The sequence below is a fragment of the Heterocephalus glaber genome, unplaced genomic scaffold (genome assembly GCF_053883595.1).
Source record: "Heterocephalus glaber isolate CG9 unplaced genomic scaffold, H.glaber_assembly_v1.0 deba00001587, whole genome shotgun sequence".
NCBI classification, from domain to species: domain Eukaryota; kingdom Metazoa; phylum Chordata; class Mammalia; order Rodentia; family Bathyergidae; genus Heterocephalus; species Heterocephalus glaber.
This window is the reverse complement of record NW_028258365.1, coordinates 2,884,266-2,902,897: the sequence shown is the minus strand read 5'-3', so window position 1 is coordinate 2,902,897 and position 18,632 is coordinate 2,884,266. Positions and strand designations below refer to the sequence as shown.

The following is an 18,632-nucleotide window of genomic DNA, read 5'->3' as shown; positions in this document are numbered from 1 at the left end:
AATTTTGGAAATAAAAAATAAAAATGAAAATGAAGGGCCTCCTTCAGGGTATGTCTCTGCTATCACAGTAGACACCGTGGGCATCAGAGTGCAGATATAAGTCAGTGAGTCTCAGCAAGCCAGTCGTAGACCAGTGGGATTCAGGCAGATTTCTGGCAGCAAGTCCCAAGTTGAGCTCCCTATCCCCCTGTAGGGTTGAACTCTTCAAGGTTGTACTGCAGGTTCCAGCTGCCTTTCCCCTGAAGATAGTCCAGGTTCCAATGGGAGGTGATGATCCCTGCAACTTACCAAGTATGGTGGTCTGGTGTCCCCTGTGTCTTTGTAGTGTGGAAACAGGTAGAGGTATAGTCAAGAGGCCAGAGGCATGGATGGGGGGTGGGGGGAGTTGGTGTCCTGCAGGCACCAGAGTGGCTAAGTGGATCACCGCCATGGGTGTGGCCAGTGACAAGGGGTCCTTACCTTCTGGCTGGTCCCCACAGGTGTGCGTGGCGTGGGCTGGATGGAGCGGGGCTCCTGGTGACCCAGGACCTCTCTCTGGTGGGCTAAGTGGATCCTAGAGACTATACTCTTAAGTGAAATAAATTTGACACACATGTAAACATCACATTGTCTCTCTGGTGTAAGAACCTGAAAGTGTAAATAGGAACAAAAATGTATAATAGACAATGTGAAATAAGAAAAATTGTCCAAAACAAGGGAGAATTACAGAGGGGGAAGGGACAAGGAAGGAAAGTAAAAAAAAAAAAAATGAGAAAAAATGTAAAGTTAAGCCACAGAAAAGCCAGACACCTCTGGCCCCCATCACTGAGGTTTTCTGTCCCTGCCTTTTATAATTTGACAAGGAGGGTCCCAAGGAAACCTTACTCAAAACCCCACCTACTACCACTAATCAATCCTGAGGATGAAGTTTCCAAGACAACCCTATCGAAGTCCCACCTACTATTACTGAGTTTAAGGCTCTCCCAACTCATCCTTTGGAGCCTGAGATCCTTCCTTCTTACCCATTAGAGTCTAGGAGTGGGGCTTCTAGGCCAGCCATGATGAAACCCTCTATGGAGCTATATCCATCCTTAGCTGACTTTGTTCAAGCCCCTTAAGGACAATATCCTTTACAAGAGGTAAGTAATGATTTTGGACATGCTCATGTCCACATGCCCTTTTCTCTCAGTGACCTCAAACAGATCAAACAAGACCCAAGAAAGTTTTCAGATGACCCTGATAAGGACATCGATGTCTTTAGGGGACTTACTCAGACCTTAGAACTAGACTAGAAGCATGTAATGTTACTTTTAAATCAAACATTGACTCCTAATGAGGTACAAGCAGCAGTATAAGCGACCATTACATTTGGAGATGAATACCATCTTGTTAATTTTAGAGGGCCCGAAGAGAGACAGCCAAGGAAACTGCCAGTTCCTACTGGAGGCCAAGCAGTCCCTGCACAGGATCCTGGCTGGATTACCAACCACATAGGAGACAGGAATAGAGGCATCTTCAGTTTTGTATTCTTGAGGGTCTAAGAAGGATGGGAGATAAGCCCCTCAATTATCTTAAATTATCAAGTATTCAACAGGAGGAAGAAGAAAACCCTCTACCTTCTTGGATCACTTACAAGAGGCATTGGTAAAAAATACATCCCTAGCTCCTGATTCAGTAGAAGGACAGATTGTTCTTAAAGACAGTTTATTACCAGGTCAGTCCCAGATATTAGGAAAAAGTTATAAAAAATGGCTTTCAGTCCAGATAGCTCACTTGATACTTTAGTGAGAATTTCCTCCTCGGTATTTTATAATTGAAAGTGGGAGGAGGCTAGGGGGAGAAGACAGAGGGATCAAGAAATGGTGACAGCCTGAGCAGCAGCCCTTAAAGAAATAGACTCTGGGTCTGATTCTCAGGGCTCCAAGAAGAGCCAGATGAGTAAGTGCACATGCCACCACTGCCCAGAGCCAGGCCATCTTAAAAGGGACCGCAATGAGAAGCCCCCGGACCATGCCCTACTGCAAAGGTGCCCACTAGAAGTCAGACTGGTCTCTGAAGTGAAGGCCCCAGGGATCAGACCCATCTTGCCAGCTGGCCCAGTAAGACTGAAGGCCACTCCCTGCTTTCTCCCTCTGGCCAGACTTTCCTCTCCATGGAGGCACCCTGGGTGATCGTGACTATAGAGAGAAAAGAAACCAGCCCATTTCTGGACACTGGTGCCTGATTCTTAGTCCTTTTCTTCAATCCTGGCCTTCCTTCCAGCCCTCATACTTCAGTGAAAGTTGTGAGAGGAGGTAACTTCAGATTCTGAAATCAACTGGACTTCTCCTTATCCTCTTTGTGGGGTGCTATTACTGGCTCCTCCTGGCGGGAATGTTTGATGGCTATATTCATAACAATCTTGTTGATCTTATTATTTGGCCTTTGCATTCTTAACTGTCTCTTTGGCCTTGTCTCCTCTAGACTTAAATCTAGGCCTATGCAAGATGAGGACACCTGGCAACTTTTGAGCACCCTTAGATAGGCCCTCTGGAGACTGACAGTCACAACTATGACCCTCTTCAGAATGGCTTTCACGCCTTACCTCCTCACAGCAGTTAGGGGTACTGCTTCAGAGGGGGGAATATTGTAGACAGCTAAGCTAATTAGAAATGTTGTAGGCAGCTAGACAGGGCTGGGTGGGCCCTTGAAGGAATCAATGCAGAATACCATTGAGGCCCATCTACTCATGGCCAAGATTCAAAAAGAAAAAGTAACTCACATACTTCCCCTGGACATAAATCATAGTGATTGATATTCTTAATAGACATCAATGACCTTGAGTGGGGACCAAAACCTCCCTATCCCATTCTTTTCTGGAAATCGTTATTCATTCCATGCATATTTGCATGTAGCTAACCTACTTTCCAGATGTCCCCTCCTGTCCCACTCAGGCAGGAGCTGTCTGTCCTTCAATAAATATTCCCTACTCTTAACCTCTGTTGTTCCTACAATTCATTCTTTGATTTTAGAGAACATGAACTTGGTGTTTAGGATATCTAGCAGGTTGGGAGTTATAATATTTCCCTTTTGGGGACTGTTTACATTATTTTGATTACTTTGATTATTTCGTGCCCTGTATCACTAGTGTCCAGACACTTTGCCATGTCCAAACCTCCTGCCTCAGTACTGCAAAGAAGGGAGGGAAGGAGGGAAGAAAAAGGGAAGGGGAAAGGCAAAGGGAAAGAATAAGAGAGGCAAAGGGAAAGAAAAGAAAAGAAAGGAAAAGAGAAGAATAATGCCCAGCACTGTGCTGACTGTGGGCCTTTGCAATAAAGAAAGAAAATGAAAGAAGGAAGGAAGGAAGGAAGGAAGGAAGGAAGGAAGGAAGGAAGGGTTGCCCTATGCTGTGCTCACTATGCCCAATGGATCGAATCAGTGGGGCAACCTCCATTATACATGGTTGAGATCTCTGAGCTGGTTGAATCCACTTCAAATTAGTCCTGACCAAATCTTTTTTAATATTAGCTAGCCATCTGGGCAGCAGAAGAAAGGTGGGGAAAAACTGTACCTTAAAGCCAGAGCCAGTCCTAGAATTGGGGATTTGAAATTATGAGTTGTGGCTGAAGAGATAAGCAAAGGATCAGAGGGAATTTGCAAGGCATGTTCCTTGTTTATGCTGGAACCGCATCCTAAATAACATCTCCATGGGTGCCATCAGGGAGGAGGGAAGTGAGACCACACAGCTGTGCTTTGCTTCCTGCTGCAAGGAAGCTCTTGTGGCTCATCTTCCACCTCCAGAACAAATAAAGTTCATGCAGCATCTGCCTTGCAGCCACGTGCTCAGTATAAATTTGTTGGAAGGAAGAAGGTAAAAAGAAAATAAAAGAATGAATAGCTGCATGTTTGAATGTAAGTATGCTGAGGAACTAGAAATGAAAAATCTTCCTTCCTCTGACTGCCTGTCTATAGAAATAAAAATAGTAACTCTGGGGGACAGCAACATTGAATTCTTTAGAATTCTTCTTTAGAATTTATGAGTGCCATATAAACTATGAGTACTGGACACTTAGAAACTCCTGGAAAATACTCATAATTGTGCTAGGGACCAATACAGGCCAACTACCAGCAAAGCCCACCCACCCTTTGCACACAGGAGGCCAGGGGTGTTTCAGAGTCAGCTCAGGCTCTGGAGCTGTGGCTCCCTTGGGCCCTTCTACAATCACAGGTAGAGGAGCAGCGCTGCATCCTCCAAGTGACCCTGTCACCAGGCTGGGATTGAGGGCCCCTGAGGCTGGATAAGGAATTTAATCTTCCTTCTTGTAGCAGGTTCACTGGCTCTCACAGCAGAAGAACTTCCAGGATGCATCAGTAAGAGACATGGGGAGGATTTATTAGGCAGAGATTTTAGGATGCACTAAGAATGGAGTGCAGGCCCTCAGAGAAATGAGGCACACTGTAATTTGGAACTGGAAGCATTTATATTTTTCTTGAAGGGGTGGAAAAGCCCTGGAAAAAGTGACCCTCCCTCCAGAAGCACATTGGTCCATTCTACAGTTATGGGCATTTTTAATGGGTAAGGTGAACATTCTTTGGGTTTGCTCAACCTTGATCTTACTTTGCTCAACCTCCCACTCCTTACTTTATCAATTAAGCCGATTTATGGACTTTTAGTATTCCTGAGGAATTTTGGGTGTAGTGGTCTGTTAGGGAAGGAGTCTAAATTTAACCAAAGGAATGCTGGTATGCATGTCCTTGGGTAACTTTGATTGGTTCCTGGAAGCTACAGTCTATTTAAAAGTGCAATTTTTTAGTTAGGATTTCTTTGTCTCCTTTCCACTCATTCTTTGTTCCTCCCAGCCTACCTCAACCCCGTCCTGCAGAGGGCGCTCTGGTGGTTTTAGTTTGTTTTGTTCTCCCACTCTGCTACAAACATTCCTGCAGAGTTTAAGAGATGCCCAAAGGGCCCAGACCCAGCAAGGAGAAACTGGCAAAAACAGATGTCTGCTGAGTTAGACACATCACAAATGTCATCAATACCTTTTAAACCGTCACCTTGCCTGTTGTCGTAATAGGCCTGGAGGCCTTGAGGAGACTGCACCTTTCTCCATTGGTGGCACCAAGATGTGCAGTTTAAGGAGCTATGTGTGACCTGTGTGTGTATCAATATATGTTAGGAGAATGCACCTGTTATTACAGGCCTTTGTTTTTACCTTAACATCTGATGCAGTGCTACTTCGTGGAAGGAAGTTGCTTTGTAAACAGTTCATTGTTGGACGGTCACAATAGCACTGCCATGAACTCCATATTGTCCTCGCCAGAGGACTACTGAGCATGAGTGACCAGTAACCAGTACAACGGGACACAGCTCACACAGCCACCGTCCTAACCTGGGTGACTTCAAACCACATGTTTATCTCTCACTGTTCTGGAGGCTGGGAAGGACAAGATCTGGCTTTGCACAAATTCCATTCCTGACAAGGGCTCTCTAGCTGGCTGGAAGACAGCAGGCTTTGCACTGGAGGGAGGGAGGGAGGTTGGAGAGATCAAGAGTGGCGGGAGAGGGAGAGAGAGAGAGGAGAAATACTCTGGTCTCAAAAGCTCCCAACTCCAAATGCTACAGCATGAGTTAGGTATTGAACTCAGGACGGGGCGGGGGGCTGGGGTATGCCATAAACATTCAGCCCACAACAGACACTAACAATACTAAAACCAGACATCAGCTGTGTCTTACTTTTCAGGCTCCTGGGTCAGTGAATGTCTCATCCATCCACACCACTCCCCTGGGTGAGAACTGAAGATCTTAAGAACTCTTATATCATATGGAACTTAAAATCTATAGCCAAAAAATTCATAGGTAAAACTGCTTAAGTATGTTGCCTCCTCATGTTAAATGACTATTGGCTAAATATAGCAGTATGATTTTGGAAAGAAATTAATGATTTTCCTCACTTGGTTGGTCACAAATAGGCCAATGTGATATAATACAGCATTTGGAATAAAAATACACAGGTTTGAATTCTACCTAACATTACCCTGCTAACTGTAGCATCTCAAGTAAGACATTTAGCCTGTTTAGCCTCCATTTTCCTGACTGTAAAATGAGAATAATAGCTACCATATTGGCTAAAATGTAAGTAGAAAAATACTAAATCCCTTAAATTTATAGGTTCCGTATTTTATTTGCATTACAGCGTGGTAATTATTAAATTATTATTAACTATACTGGGCTGAAGACAGATTCTAGTTTCAAACATATAAAACTATTTTCAGGATAATAAAAGAAGATTGGAGAGGTAATATTATTCAGGCTACCATGCTCAAAAAAGTATTTGTGATCTACTTTTATGTATTTCTCATTCAAAGACAAGAGACAGCATAATGTAAAGTTAGTTTTATTCAGCATGCATACGTATCAAATATATAATTAGTTTAGTTGACAAATGTAGGCAGGGTAACACTCTCTAATGAGATCATATAAGATAAGGATTGGTCACCATTCCTCATGGGCATCTCATCCATAACAAAAGACTTTGGCCATTACTATAACTTGTTGCAGGAAGACATTTTGTGATATTTGACATTAACAATACAAAATGGAAAAGGGAAAAAGGAACTGTATCTGTATTTTGAAAGTAATTTTTGAACAAACCCATACTTGCTTGACCTTAGAAACCTAGCTAGCAGGGCAGAGATTAGGAGTATTCAATATATACATAGTCATCAAGTTAATGTACTTTGCAGAAATAACTGTTTTTGCAGGAAAGAAATGTGCAAGACCCTTCTCTAGCATCCCACCAAGAGTTATTCATGAGTCCAGTGAAAGAGTTTGGTCACAGTCTGTTGGTACTTCTTCAATATGCCTGCTTTCTACCTTCACAATTAGTGATCCTTATTTGAAAGATTGAGGATCTTAGGAAAATCTCTGAATTGGTCCTTTGATCCAGTCTTGCCCCTAGCCCCCTATCCTTCTATACTTTTCCAGAGTCACCTTTTTGTATCCCAAATCTCCACTGCCTGTTCACAAGTCCAAATCACATGGTCTACACAAGACTTGCACCACCTGACCACTGCTTTCCTGTTTTCACCTCTGCTCTCCACCTTGGCTCTGCTCTGGCCCTTGAACCACATGCATTTGCCTGAATTCCCTTTGTAGCCTCCCACTTTCTGTCGGATGTAGTGGAGCACTTCCCAGCTATGCATAAGATATACCATGGGTAGTTCCATGCATTGCCCACAGTGTCCTCAGTGCACAGAATGTCCTGCCCCAGATCACTGTCCCCCAGAATATACTCACCCATCTTTCAAGTCTCAGTACACAGTCCATATAGTACTGGCCTTATCAGTTAAAAACCAACCATGTTCAAGCCAGCTGTTGACTGCTGAAAGTCTTAATACATCTATGTCCATTAGGCCGGGAGCTTTAAAGAAGAGGTTCGCATCTCACAGCTTTGCTCATCCCTAAGAGCTGCCTAAGACCTGACACTTGACCCTTGCATAACTCATGTGAGCCCAGCTCATCCTTTCAACTTGCAACTACAGCCAAGAACAAATTAAGCAACAAAAAGCTTCATCAGATATTACTTGGTTATCAATGCACAAGTTAGAAGAGAAATACAGAGATACAAGAGATTTGCAGGATCCAAATGAGAAACCTTAACTGATGAAGTCCGGAGAAATTCATCAACTGCCTCAAGTTGGGGCACCCATTTCTGGCATAGGGTTTCTTTATAACTACACTCAGGAAGGTTTGCTTCTTCCTATCTCGTTAAGCAACTAGTCAACCCGACCACAAGAAAATCCCCATTTATCCTAAGAAGTGCAACAACTCTGGTGTTGTTTTAGTAAGTAAAACTTCTGTTCCTGCTCCCTCTTCCCACATGGAGTTGAACATGTCCGTCCAGTAAGATCCCAGCTACACACTAGCATTGCTTCCTTCAAGTACCATGTGTCTGGCCCTTCAGGCAGACTTACTTGCTTCTTCCCTTCTATTCCTGTGGCACTGTATACATTATTATAGCTATAGCTAGTAAAAAATAATACTAATTCTAGTATTAGAACAAGTCAGTGCAACAAGTCAGTGGCCACTATAGAATGAGCACTCGAATGATGAATTAAATCTTGCTTTAATGAGAGGGACTCAAGACCAATTATATTGATTATAACCTTAATAATTTCCTTGGCATTTAATGAGGGACCATCATCTTTGGACACAGATATAATTTCAAAGTGTTTTGGGAGTTTCTTTGCTGACTGCAATGCTAAAGTTTAAAAAGGGGCAAAAAGTTTATTTTAAGAACATTATATTTTTAAGAAATGAATTTATTTAAATAATCACTATAAGGAGAAGTGGAAAACAAATAATACAATGGTTCTCTTTTCCCTGAGTGTGTGTGTGTGCACACCCTTATGGAGCAGTAAGGATTGAACCCTAGGCCTTCACACTGAGCTACAGTCCCAGTCCTTCTTTGTAATTTTTATTTTGAGACAGGATCTTGCTAATTCACTAAGTTGCCCTCCCTAGGCTTGAACTTACAGTCCTCCTACCTCAGCCTTCTGGAGCACAGATGCTGTCATAGTGGTTGCTTTGATATAGTATAGACTTCAGATAATTTTAGATGGCTGGAATAGGCCCATAGAACACCTATATTCTAGGTGCTGGGGATTTAGCTCAGTGGTTCCGCTGCCTGCCTTGCAAGCACAAGGTCCTGAGTTCGATCCCTGATACCAAAAAAAAAAAAAAGCTGCACCTATATTCTTTGGTGTTGCCATTTAATGCTTTGGTTATTTAAAATATTTAAATAAATATGTAAGCAGATTAATTAAACAAAGTGTAATTATCATTCCACTGCAACTGAATTTGCTGTGATAAAACTAAAATCTGCTCTGTAAATATGTTCTGATTGGATCACTGGCTGATTGACCCACTCTCTCAACATCATTCACAATGACTGTCTTAGGATTCTGTTAATAAAATAGTGTTAATACTCGAAGTGCAATTCTAGCTTGTGGCTTAATTTTTAGAATTTAGTAACTTTACAAAAGTATTTGAAGGCTTGTTTTAACAATGCTACCCCTCAACTCTGGTACCTTAACAGCCTCAGTGAAATCAACTTACATGCTTGGCATTACTAACATGCAATTTCCTTTGGTCCTACTTATTTGGGTTTCATATACTACTGTGGTATCTGTTCTAGTAAAGACATGAGCCATGTTTATAAATGAAATGCCAAAAACTGACCAGAAAACAAATCTGAGGGCTTTAAGAAATTATACAGGACATTAGTAAATACTTTAAAGATAACCCTTACAATGACATATATCTACAGATTAAAGGTAGTAAAACTCATTGGACTCGTTTTTATATTCACCTCAACACAGGCTCTGTAATAACCACACTAGTATAATGAAGCAATGAAGATAACTTAATTTGTCTTTCAATCTTTACTTGATTCACACAATACAGCAGATACTCTAATTACTTCGATCTTATATCCATTTATTTCTCAGCATGTTTTAGCCATAGGGGCACAAAAAAGGAAAAAAATTAACAAATTCTTTGTAAGTTAAGCCAACTACATTGTTCAAATATAAATAGCGACTAGATATCTAGTAGTGGTCATTTCTGCAGCAAAACACAGATTTCTATACTTTCTGGTCAGTTATTTTTTCATTAAACCTTAACTTTGCCAATACTGATTGCATATACTGAAAATACAATATTCTTGATTTACTGGGAAGTACATGTGATATGTGAAAAAAAGAAATTGAGATTTGGTGAAGTTTTTGGTAATCAAGCATGTTTTCACCTGAATGAAGAAAATGCTTTCAGTTTAGTAGAGTCTTTTAATAAAGCAGAATAAACTTAGAACAGAGTGAGCAATCTTAATAGGTCTTCCAATCTTCAAATGTGGGCCTAACAGATGAATGATTACTGGAAGAAAAAAAACACAAATAAATCTCCTGTGGTGCCACCATCTTGTATATGATTTTCTTGTACTGCTGAATTCACAAGCTGTCATATTTCCAAGGATTGAATGGTGTTTTACAAGGGAACTATGCGAGAAGATTAGAAAGCCTTTGTTCCTGGTACACGGTAAGCACTTTATGTGATTCTTAATCACATATTTACTCAGAACACAGTGTTACAGGTCACATTTTTCTCAACAGTATTGACAGTGATTTGTGCTCTATAAATACAAATGTATTTGTATGCAGAATGCATACGCGTTGACACGGGCATATGAAGTCAGCCAGACATCCATAAGCAGAATGGTATAAGAACTGCAGGAAAGGTAATATATGATGCCAAGCCCAGGTAGACTATAGACGCCAATCCCAAGACTGCTGAAGCAACAACACTTCTCTGGTCACGAATAATTATCTTCACATACTCACAGAACTGGAAGACAAAAGTTCAGAACATTAGGAAAGGTGACTGACTCTAAAAAGAACCACATATACCAAATGGTTAAACAGTTTTCTCAGCTATTTTCTGTCTGTTAGGAAAGCTAGACGTTCTCTGCTTACATCTAGTTTCTTGACTCTGCGCCCCATAGTACCTTAAATGGTGCTTTAGACAATGAGGTTAATAATGGCAGTTGCCTTTGTAAATACAGAATTTTACAGACAATTATGGAATGTAACCACACAAAAATTATTCAAGATTAAGCGTTAAAAACAACATTAAATTAACCATACCAATAGCATATTCTAAAATTAGATGTGCAAGGGATCTCTAATCTTGAATTAAAAGAATGGAATTTAGCCTATGATTATTGGTGGATTCAATTCTTCTAATTTACAATTCTAAAAACTGGTGATACCAATGATAACTTTGGTATAATTCTCAAAATGGCAAAGGTATAGCATCAGTTTCACTCTGTGGTCATACCCCATGCTCTGACTAAATCAAATTCACCACCAATTTTGTGATACATAATTGGCTCCTGGAAATAAAGGTAAAAGAAATATCATTCTACCCTTGAAAATGCATTCCTCTAATATGTGTTAATTCTTAGAAAAACTGGAAGTCGATGGCTCACGTTTGAGTGTCCCTGCTCCATCTCTCTTGGCTGTGTGCCCTGAAGTAAGTCACTCACCTTGCCCCACTACCCTCTTCTTCATGTAATCCTGCGGTGCCTGTGAAGATCCAGTGAGATCCTTTATGTAGAAGGCGACTTTGCGTCTACATGACATATACATGTAAGGCACTCCAATGCTTATTAGCACTGCTGTATGTGTTGACAGGTACCTCTACCTCGTTGTCTTCACTGCCAGAATTTAACAGTCAATTGCCATTTCTCTATGAGTCTTGCTATTCATACTAGATTTAAATGCCTTTTCTAGAACACTGAATTTTATATGCTTTTAGGGTCTCCTATAGTTGCATATACAGTACTGACTGGTAGGTTTGCAAATTCCTTTCTTTTCCTTTCCTCTTTCCTTTCCTCTTTCCCTACCTTTCCCTTCCTCTTTCCCTACATTTCCTTTCTCCTTTCCCCTTTCCTCTTTCACCTTTCCCCTTTTGTTTCCCCTCCCCTCCCCTCTCCTCTCCTTTTCTAGAGATGCAGTTATACTATGTTCTCCACCCTGGCCCTGAACTACTCAGTGGTCCTCCTGCCTCAGCCTCCTGAGCATCTGGGAAGGTCTCTAAATTCTTACTAGAGAGAATAAACAAATTCAATATAGTTACGTACCTTATAATGACATTGCAGTAAACAACTGACAGCACATTCAATGACAATCCCAGAAGATTTTATCATCAGTGTAAATACATTCTATGATGATGTTCCCACAATGGTGGACTTGCCTAATGATGCCTTTCTCATGAAATGCCACTAAGGGGTAAATGGCTGGTTTTAGCACAGTCTTGACTGTGTGGTTGTCTGAATCCACACTTTAACACAATATCTGAACAAGCGTGAAGCATCTTGTCAGTTAGAGCACAAACATCCGCTTTGTCTCTTTATGTTAAACTAACAAGACACCGAGGAACAAGTACTCAGCCTTAAACCAGTGATTACCAAACTAAGTGAAGTTTTCAGAGCTGTGAGGAAGACTTGGCACTTGTACTTAGGTAAATGAGTAAGTGGTCCTGATATGGCTATGCTTATTTTATCTTTTCTCTGATTATTTTATAATGAAGGTAAAGTGAAAATCATTGTGGTCTCTCCTCCCCTAAAAAAGAAAAAATGATTTCCTCAAGGAGCTTCTCCTTCTAACTAATGTCCCTTTCATGCTCCCTTGGCCATCTGCTTAGGAGGCATTTCTAGAGGTGAGAGACTTCTAAACTCCCAGAAGATAAACAGGCATTTGAATTCATTTTGGCAATAAAAAAGCAGTATGAGCAAAGTCAGAAAAAAAATTGTAGTAGAAAAAAGCATAAAGAATAGCAATTGTATCTAAGGGGATTAGTAAGTTACAAAATACTAATGACCGAGAGCAATATAAAAATCTCTTAAATCTTATAATTCCTAAACTTGTAAGAAGAGAGAGAGAGAAAGAACATTATCCCAAAGAGGTAAAAGGTTCTTTTCCAAATTCTTTTCAAATTAATTGCCATGTTTTCCAGAGGAAAAGCATTCTTGAGAGTTTTTGTAAATTTTAAGATGACCGTAGCTATTAATACAGAGACTTCAACAGTCAGATCACACAAAATACTGTACTTTCTTCAGCTTCTAAAAAGTAGGAATCAGTCCTCCTTCAGGATTCATGACCTACTTCTCTCAGGACACGTTCTAAAAAACAGTTCTTACAATTAGAAAATTTGGGATGGAGATGTTTCCCCCTTTGGAAATCTAGTCTGGGGCCGATTTGTTTGTTAGACCATTCAAAGTGAAGACAAAAAACTCAGTTTCTCAAGAGGTGCTATGCGCCAATAGTAATTAAAACACTTCACTGATGTAAAACCTAGCAGTTTCCACACATGGAAAACTACTCCAACTAGTGATTAATGCAAGTTAACTATCTAAAAATCACTTGTAGCATTTTTTGGTAGAAATATATAGTACGGTGCTATATGTGTAAGGGGTAACTCCTAATTACTGGAGAAACACTTTTTCCACAGAGAAATAATTTGCTTGGTTCTTAAGTAAATCTGACATGTTTCCTCTTGTACACTTTTGGAGGCACTGTTGGTAAATGTGGAGAAGTTCATAACCAGGCTTGGGCTGGAGCTGTAATTCTTGAATCACTGCACAATGCTCTAACTGTATTTTTATTTTGCTTGGAAAAGAATTCATAGACTGAGTCTGTTTTGCCTCTATAAACAATCTACATGATGTTTTATATACCAATGCATAAAAGCATAATACTTTCATGCTCCGCCATGGAGGAGGAAGATTTTCCCATATGGGTCCACAAAATGACTCAAGATGTAGAGCAATTAAAATCTAAGAAGCAGAACATTGTTATATGAACTCGAGATTTTTGTCCAAAAAGATATCTAAACACGAAGATCAACATTAAAGCTCACTGTGTGATCACTCTTGTTTCCATTATGAAACGTGAATATTTACACTACTTCTTTACCTACATTGAAGGTTGAGAAAACTTCCAGTTGCAAATGGAGTTGCAAGCTTAAAATGTTAACTTTTTAAAAATTAAGAGGTTTCAAAAGGAAAGAATCCATTTTTTTCTCTTTGAATTTGTAGTTCATTTAAGAACCTTAAATTTTAATACCTTCTTTTCTAAGAATGCATAAAAAATTATCTTCCAACAGTTAAGAACTCTTCTTGAAAATCAATTGTTTTGATGTCTGGGGACCTTACAATCTAACCTACCTCTGGGGAAAATGGGCAAAGGATGCTTAACAAGGAAGTTACAAAGGGAATAAAGACAACCTAGAAAAGAACTCCAGGACCTACCAAGGAAAGGGCCTCTCTAAAGCAGACCTGGGAAGGAATTTACCAGAGATATCCCCTTACTGGGAATTTTGATAGTTTATATCAACAAAGGGAATTCACTCAATGCAGTTTATAGGGGGAGAAAGCAGCACACTCTCCTATTTTAAAGATACACATTTGTTTAGAATGTTAAGGATTAAATAAAAACAATGGGCACCTTCTTTCTAACTGCAATTCTTGGGAAAGGTTGCAAGCACACTGGCACAGATTCCGTCGCCTGCCCTTTGTCACCTGCACTAGTTGTGTGTGGATATCCTGATGACTTCTGCTGTAATAATTGGACAGCTCTCTGGAATCACTGGAAGCCATCCTGCATGGCCACACCTTTTTGCTCCACATTTCAAGATAACCCTGTGAAGAACATCGCCATTGTTTACCTACCTGGCCTTCCTTACAACACCAGAACTTTTGAGAATTGTGTGGAAGGTGTCCAAGAGGAACACCCCCCCCCATCCCAGGGAACACATCCCCCAACACGCCCACTGCCCCGGACCCACGTGTGGTACCTTGTCGGCCTGGGGGCTGACTGCGGTGCCATATCTGCAGTACGTCACAAAGTGCTCGCAATTGTTCCACAGCAAGCTGTAGGGGCACAAGCCCAGCCGCTCCTCGGCCCTCTGCGCCACCTCCTCATTGAGCAGCGCCTTCTTCTGGAGGGACCCGTCCAGGTGATTGACCAGGACGTCGGCTCCGTAGGCGAAGTCCTCCACGGTGTCCACGCGGATGCTGGCCACCTTGACGATGACGCCCAAGAGGAGACGCTTGTTGGAGACCACCTTCTGGGTGCGGGTCTTGTCGGTGGTCAGGGCCAGCAAAATGTCAGGCATTAGGTGGGCGACACGGTTGTCGCCCAGGTAGATGCCATAGTGGGTCAGGTGGGTCCGAGGCACCTCCAGCAAGTCACCGCGGAGAAAAGAACTGACCTCGTAGAATCTGTTGCTTCTTCTGTCTTCTTCCGGAGCGCCCAGGATGAAAAGCTTTAAACTGGAGATGAAGAGCAGCCTCTCTAGCAGTGAGGACACGGCCTCCAGCATCGGGTTCTTCATCCTAAGGGGAAGAAAGACTCCGGAGCTGTGCGAAGGCGCGGTCCCGAGGCCCCGGAGGCAAGGTGAGCTCGCCGGTCAGCAGGTCAGGCGCGGCGGGGTACGGGGGGCTGCGGATCGGGGAACAGGCAGGAAAGGAGGAGGCTGGGGACAGGACCGACCTGCCCGCACCGGGGCCTGGGCAGGAAGAGGAGCTGGAGGCGACTGCCACGGGCACCGAGGGCCGGGCTCCCAGGAGCCGCGGAAGCTCAGGAGGGCGGGAGGGGGCGCAGAGCCGCGAGGCGCTCCCAGCGCGGTTTTGCTCTCGGAGTTTATTGCTGTCGAGGGGGCGGGCCGAGAGCCGTCACGGACCAGGGGAGCGCACCGATTGGGCGCCCGCAGTGGACGCCGATCCCCGCTGGAGGCCGTGGGCAGCGCGCTCCGTGCAAGCCGCGGGTCTCTGCCATGGTTCGCGCCCCGCCGCGGACTCGGACCTCACGCGAGACCTGCGCTCTGCGGGGCTCTCAGCAGCCGACGCGGGGACCGGCGCTAGAGGAGCCGCACGCAGGGTGTTGCACCTGTCCGGACCGGGGTCTTTCCTGGAGCTGCGAGATCTTTTTGGATGGAAAAGTCCCCTAATTCCAGCGAGATCTCTGAGTCCGACCAACTCCTGCGGAGACCTCGGCTTACCCAGAAATTTGCATCTAGGCCCCCAGGTGCGCGAACCGGGAAGCCTGCGGATTCTTTCCTAAACGGATCTCTTGCCTGTTTTAAACCTCGGAATCCCGAGTGGTCCTGGGTTGGGCTGCACCCGCGGGTCCCGGCCCTGAGCGCGCAATCGGAACCCGAGACCACGCGCTCTCCGGACCCCGCGGCGGTTGGCGCGCGCCTTCCAATGGTCGGAGGGAGGAACCTCGCGGCCCAACTCCGCCAGGAGGCGGGACTCCGGCCAAGTGCGTTTGTCTCGTGGCAAGGTCGCCCTCCTCCAGCTCCGCCGGAGGTGGCAAAGGAGGCCTTGCGGGTGGTCCCGGGAGCAGCGGGCAGAGCGAGCTGCGGGCGCACGGGGATGGGCACGCGGCGCCCGGCCGGAGACGCTCTGTGTGAACTTGAAGTTCGGAGGACGAAGGCCCACATCGGGGAGAGCGGGTTTCATCAGAGTGGATTCTCCGTGCGCTGTGGGTGACAGATGAGGGACACATCCATCTTACCTGGAGGATGGAGCGGGACCGGGAGACAGGGCGGGGGGAGGCCGGCTCCGCAGTGTTCTCTAAGGCTTGGCCTTTGCTCCTACCCCGTCCAGTCCATCATCACCCACCGATCTGTCCCCTTCGCTCTGGTTGGCGGTGACTTTTATTGCACAAATGACTGCAAGTGACATTATAGTCCTGGCAAAAGAGGAGAAAACTCCCAGGAACAAATAGAGGAAGGTGGAGAAGGGAGAGGGGCAGTCAGTACACATGGACATTTAAAAAATCCATTTCTACAGCGTGCACCCCCCCCCCATTTAAAGAAAAGCTCGAAGCTAGAGGGTTGCTGAAGAGAATCAAACACTTCTGCACAAGGTGTTTATTTGCTTTAGAGGCCTCATAGCAGCTCACACACTTCCTTAAATTCTGGGGGCCGGTGGAAAAAAGGTCAAATGCCTGATCCAGACTTTCACGTGTGCGTCAACTTTAGATCTCGCGTTCAGCTCCCAGGCTCTAGTGACACGGAGCGATCAGAGGCGCTTGGTAATTAGGAATTTCTCTCTCCGGTGGTCACTAATGCAGCTTATAACACCTGTTGCTGGTCTGTGACCTGGAGAATTTGCAGGGGACAAAAGCATGGAGAATTGCCTGGACACCTCATAAAGAATTTTTAGAGCAAAATAGAATTAAAGAGGAGTCTTGTACTCAGGAGCCTCACTCACTTGGCATTTTGGAGGTAGTGTCCTGCTGATCTGCATTTGAATTTCTCCCCTCTCCTGGTAGGGTTGATGTTTTAACTGCCTGTCTAGCAAGGGGAAGCACTTTTAGGAGTACTACTCAGCCATAAAAAATGAGAAATTAGAGACATTTATAGCTAAATGGATGCACACTGAGGCGATACTCTTAAGTGAAATAAATAAGACACACATGTGTAAATATCAAATAGTTTCTCTAGTGTGAGAAACTGAAAGATAAATAAGAACTAAAAGGTATAATAGATATTGTGAAATAGGAAGAAAAGGGGCAAAGGGGAAGGGGAAGTGGGAGGGGTAGGGGAAAGGAAAGAAAGGAATGGAATTAATATGAGAAAATGAAAAAATGGAAATAAAGTCTTTGTAAATAGGAAGGGATGGACAGGTTGAAGGGAGGGCTAGGAATGGGGAAAAAATAAGAACCAAGATGCATCATGTAAAGGTACAAGTTCCCAATGAGAAATGTAAATGTGTTGTGTACCTACAATGTACCAATAAAAGAATTTAAAATGTAAAAAAAAAAAAAGAAGAAGAAGAAGTGAGAGCTATAGGAGGCATGAACTGCTGCGTTACATTCAAGATTGGGGGTAGTCTGCTGCCTCGGAAATGGATGGGACTGTGGAATGGCGATTTCTTGAAGATCATTACTTTTGCCTCTGTTGTATCCTGATCTTTGACCCAAAATTTTATGACATTAAATAACTATTTTTCTCAAAGAAACTGCCTGCAAGCAGCCCTGTCCCAGTCGGCCCATGGAGAATTTGGCCTGGGACCACCTAGGCTTGCAGTGAGAAGCCTTCATCTGTCCTTTTTCTGCAGCATTTTATACTTGGAGGAGGGGTCGTGCCTGCTTGTCCATTGAAAAAAATTGTAACAACCAGTGACTACAGACTAGTTAGCTACACTGCTTGCCTTCTCCTTCCCTTTTGGTCAACCATCCTGGTAACCTTACCTTGCAGAAAGAGATTTCTTCTCAATGCTTTCTCAAAGCTGCACATATTCCTGTGGCTGAGCAGTCAGTTTTTGATAGCTCCCTAGAGGCTGGCTTCATTAAAAAACTGCTAACAGGTTCACATTGCCACTAACACTTCCCTGCTGCACTGGTTTATCTTCGGTGATAATGTCTGATGTTCAGAGGCCTTAAATACACCCAAGTGGGTGGCCACATCTGGCAGGGTGCTTGAGAAAAGGCCTGGACTTTGCTGGTCAGCATATAGACTGCCCTGAGTAGTCACATGTCACCTTGGCCTCCAGCTCCACTTCCCTTCCCTCCTGCAGAAGGAGCCCCTGCTACCTCCTGCCCGCCTGTAGGTGACAGATGAGTTAGGTAGAAATATTACAGGCAGTCAGATAGGGCTAGGTCCTCAGAGGTCAGGACAAAGGTGAAACACACCACAGCAGTGACCAGAGACACATTGGCTGAAAACCAGGCCTCAGGATAAATACAGGATGATCAGACCTACATACTTCCTCAAAGAACAAACACTGGGCCTAATGAAGTCTAGATAGATATCAGCCACCCTGGTGGGTGACCAGAGACCTCTGGGCCCACCACTTCCTAAGAGAATCTTTGTTCTTTCCACCCACATTTGTTACGTGACTTGCTTCCCAATTGGACACCATTACTAAGTGACTGTCCTTGCAACCTTATTGCATGTTCATGGCTGTGGCCCACGTTGTACCCAGGTAGGTTTCACCCTATAAAACTCCTCTGTAAAGTGGGGGTCCTGGGCTACCCACTCAGGGTCCCTCCTGCCCCTCAGGAGCTTTCTTATCAATAAATACCTTCCTACTCTTAACCTCCTT

At 43.6% G+C, this 18,632-nt stretch overlaps 1 protein-coding gene across 3 annotated transcripts; it reads right to left on the bottom strand.

Moving 5' to 3' along the window:
* Positions 1-6,337: 6,337 nt before the first annotated feature.
* Positions 6,338-15,806, bottom strand: Lrat (lecithin retinol acyltransferase). Of its 3 annotated transcripts, XM_021247710.2 has the most exons (4): positions 15,070-15,804; positions 14,372-14,912; positions 14,097-14,216; positions 6,338-10,360 (listed from the first exon to the last, which is right to left on the bottom strand). In XM_021247710.2, exons 2-4 carry the CDS (start codon positions 14,909-14,911, stop codon positions 10,208-10,210), a joined length of 813 nt encoding a protein of 270 aa, XP_021103369.1. In that variant the 5' UTR covers position 14,912; positions 15,070-15,804; the 3' UTR covers positions 6,338-10,207. The 3 variants fall into 3 exon arrangements, with proteins under 3 accessions (XP_021103369.1, XP_087049463.1, XP_004868962.1); XM_087193337.1 differs by having other exon boundaries at positions 14,023-14,216; positions 14,372-15,806; XM_004868905.4 differs by lacking the exon at positions 14,097-14,216 and having other exon boundaries at positions 14,372-15,796.
* Between the last annotated feature and the right edge of the window lie 2,826 nt (positions 15,807-18,632).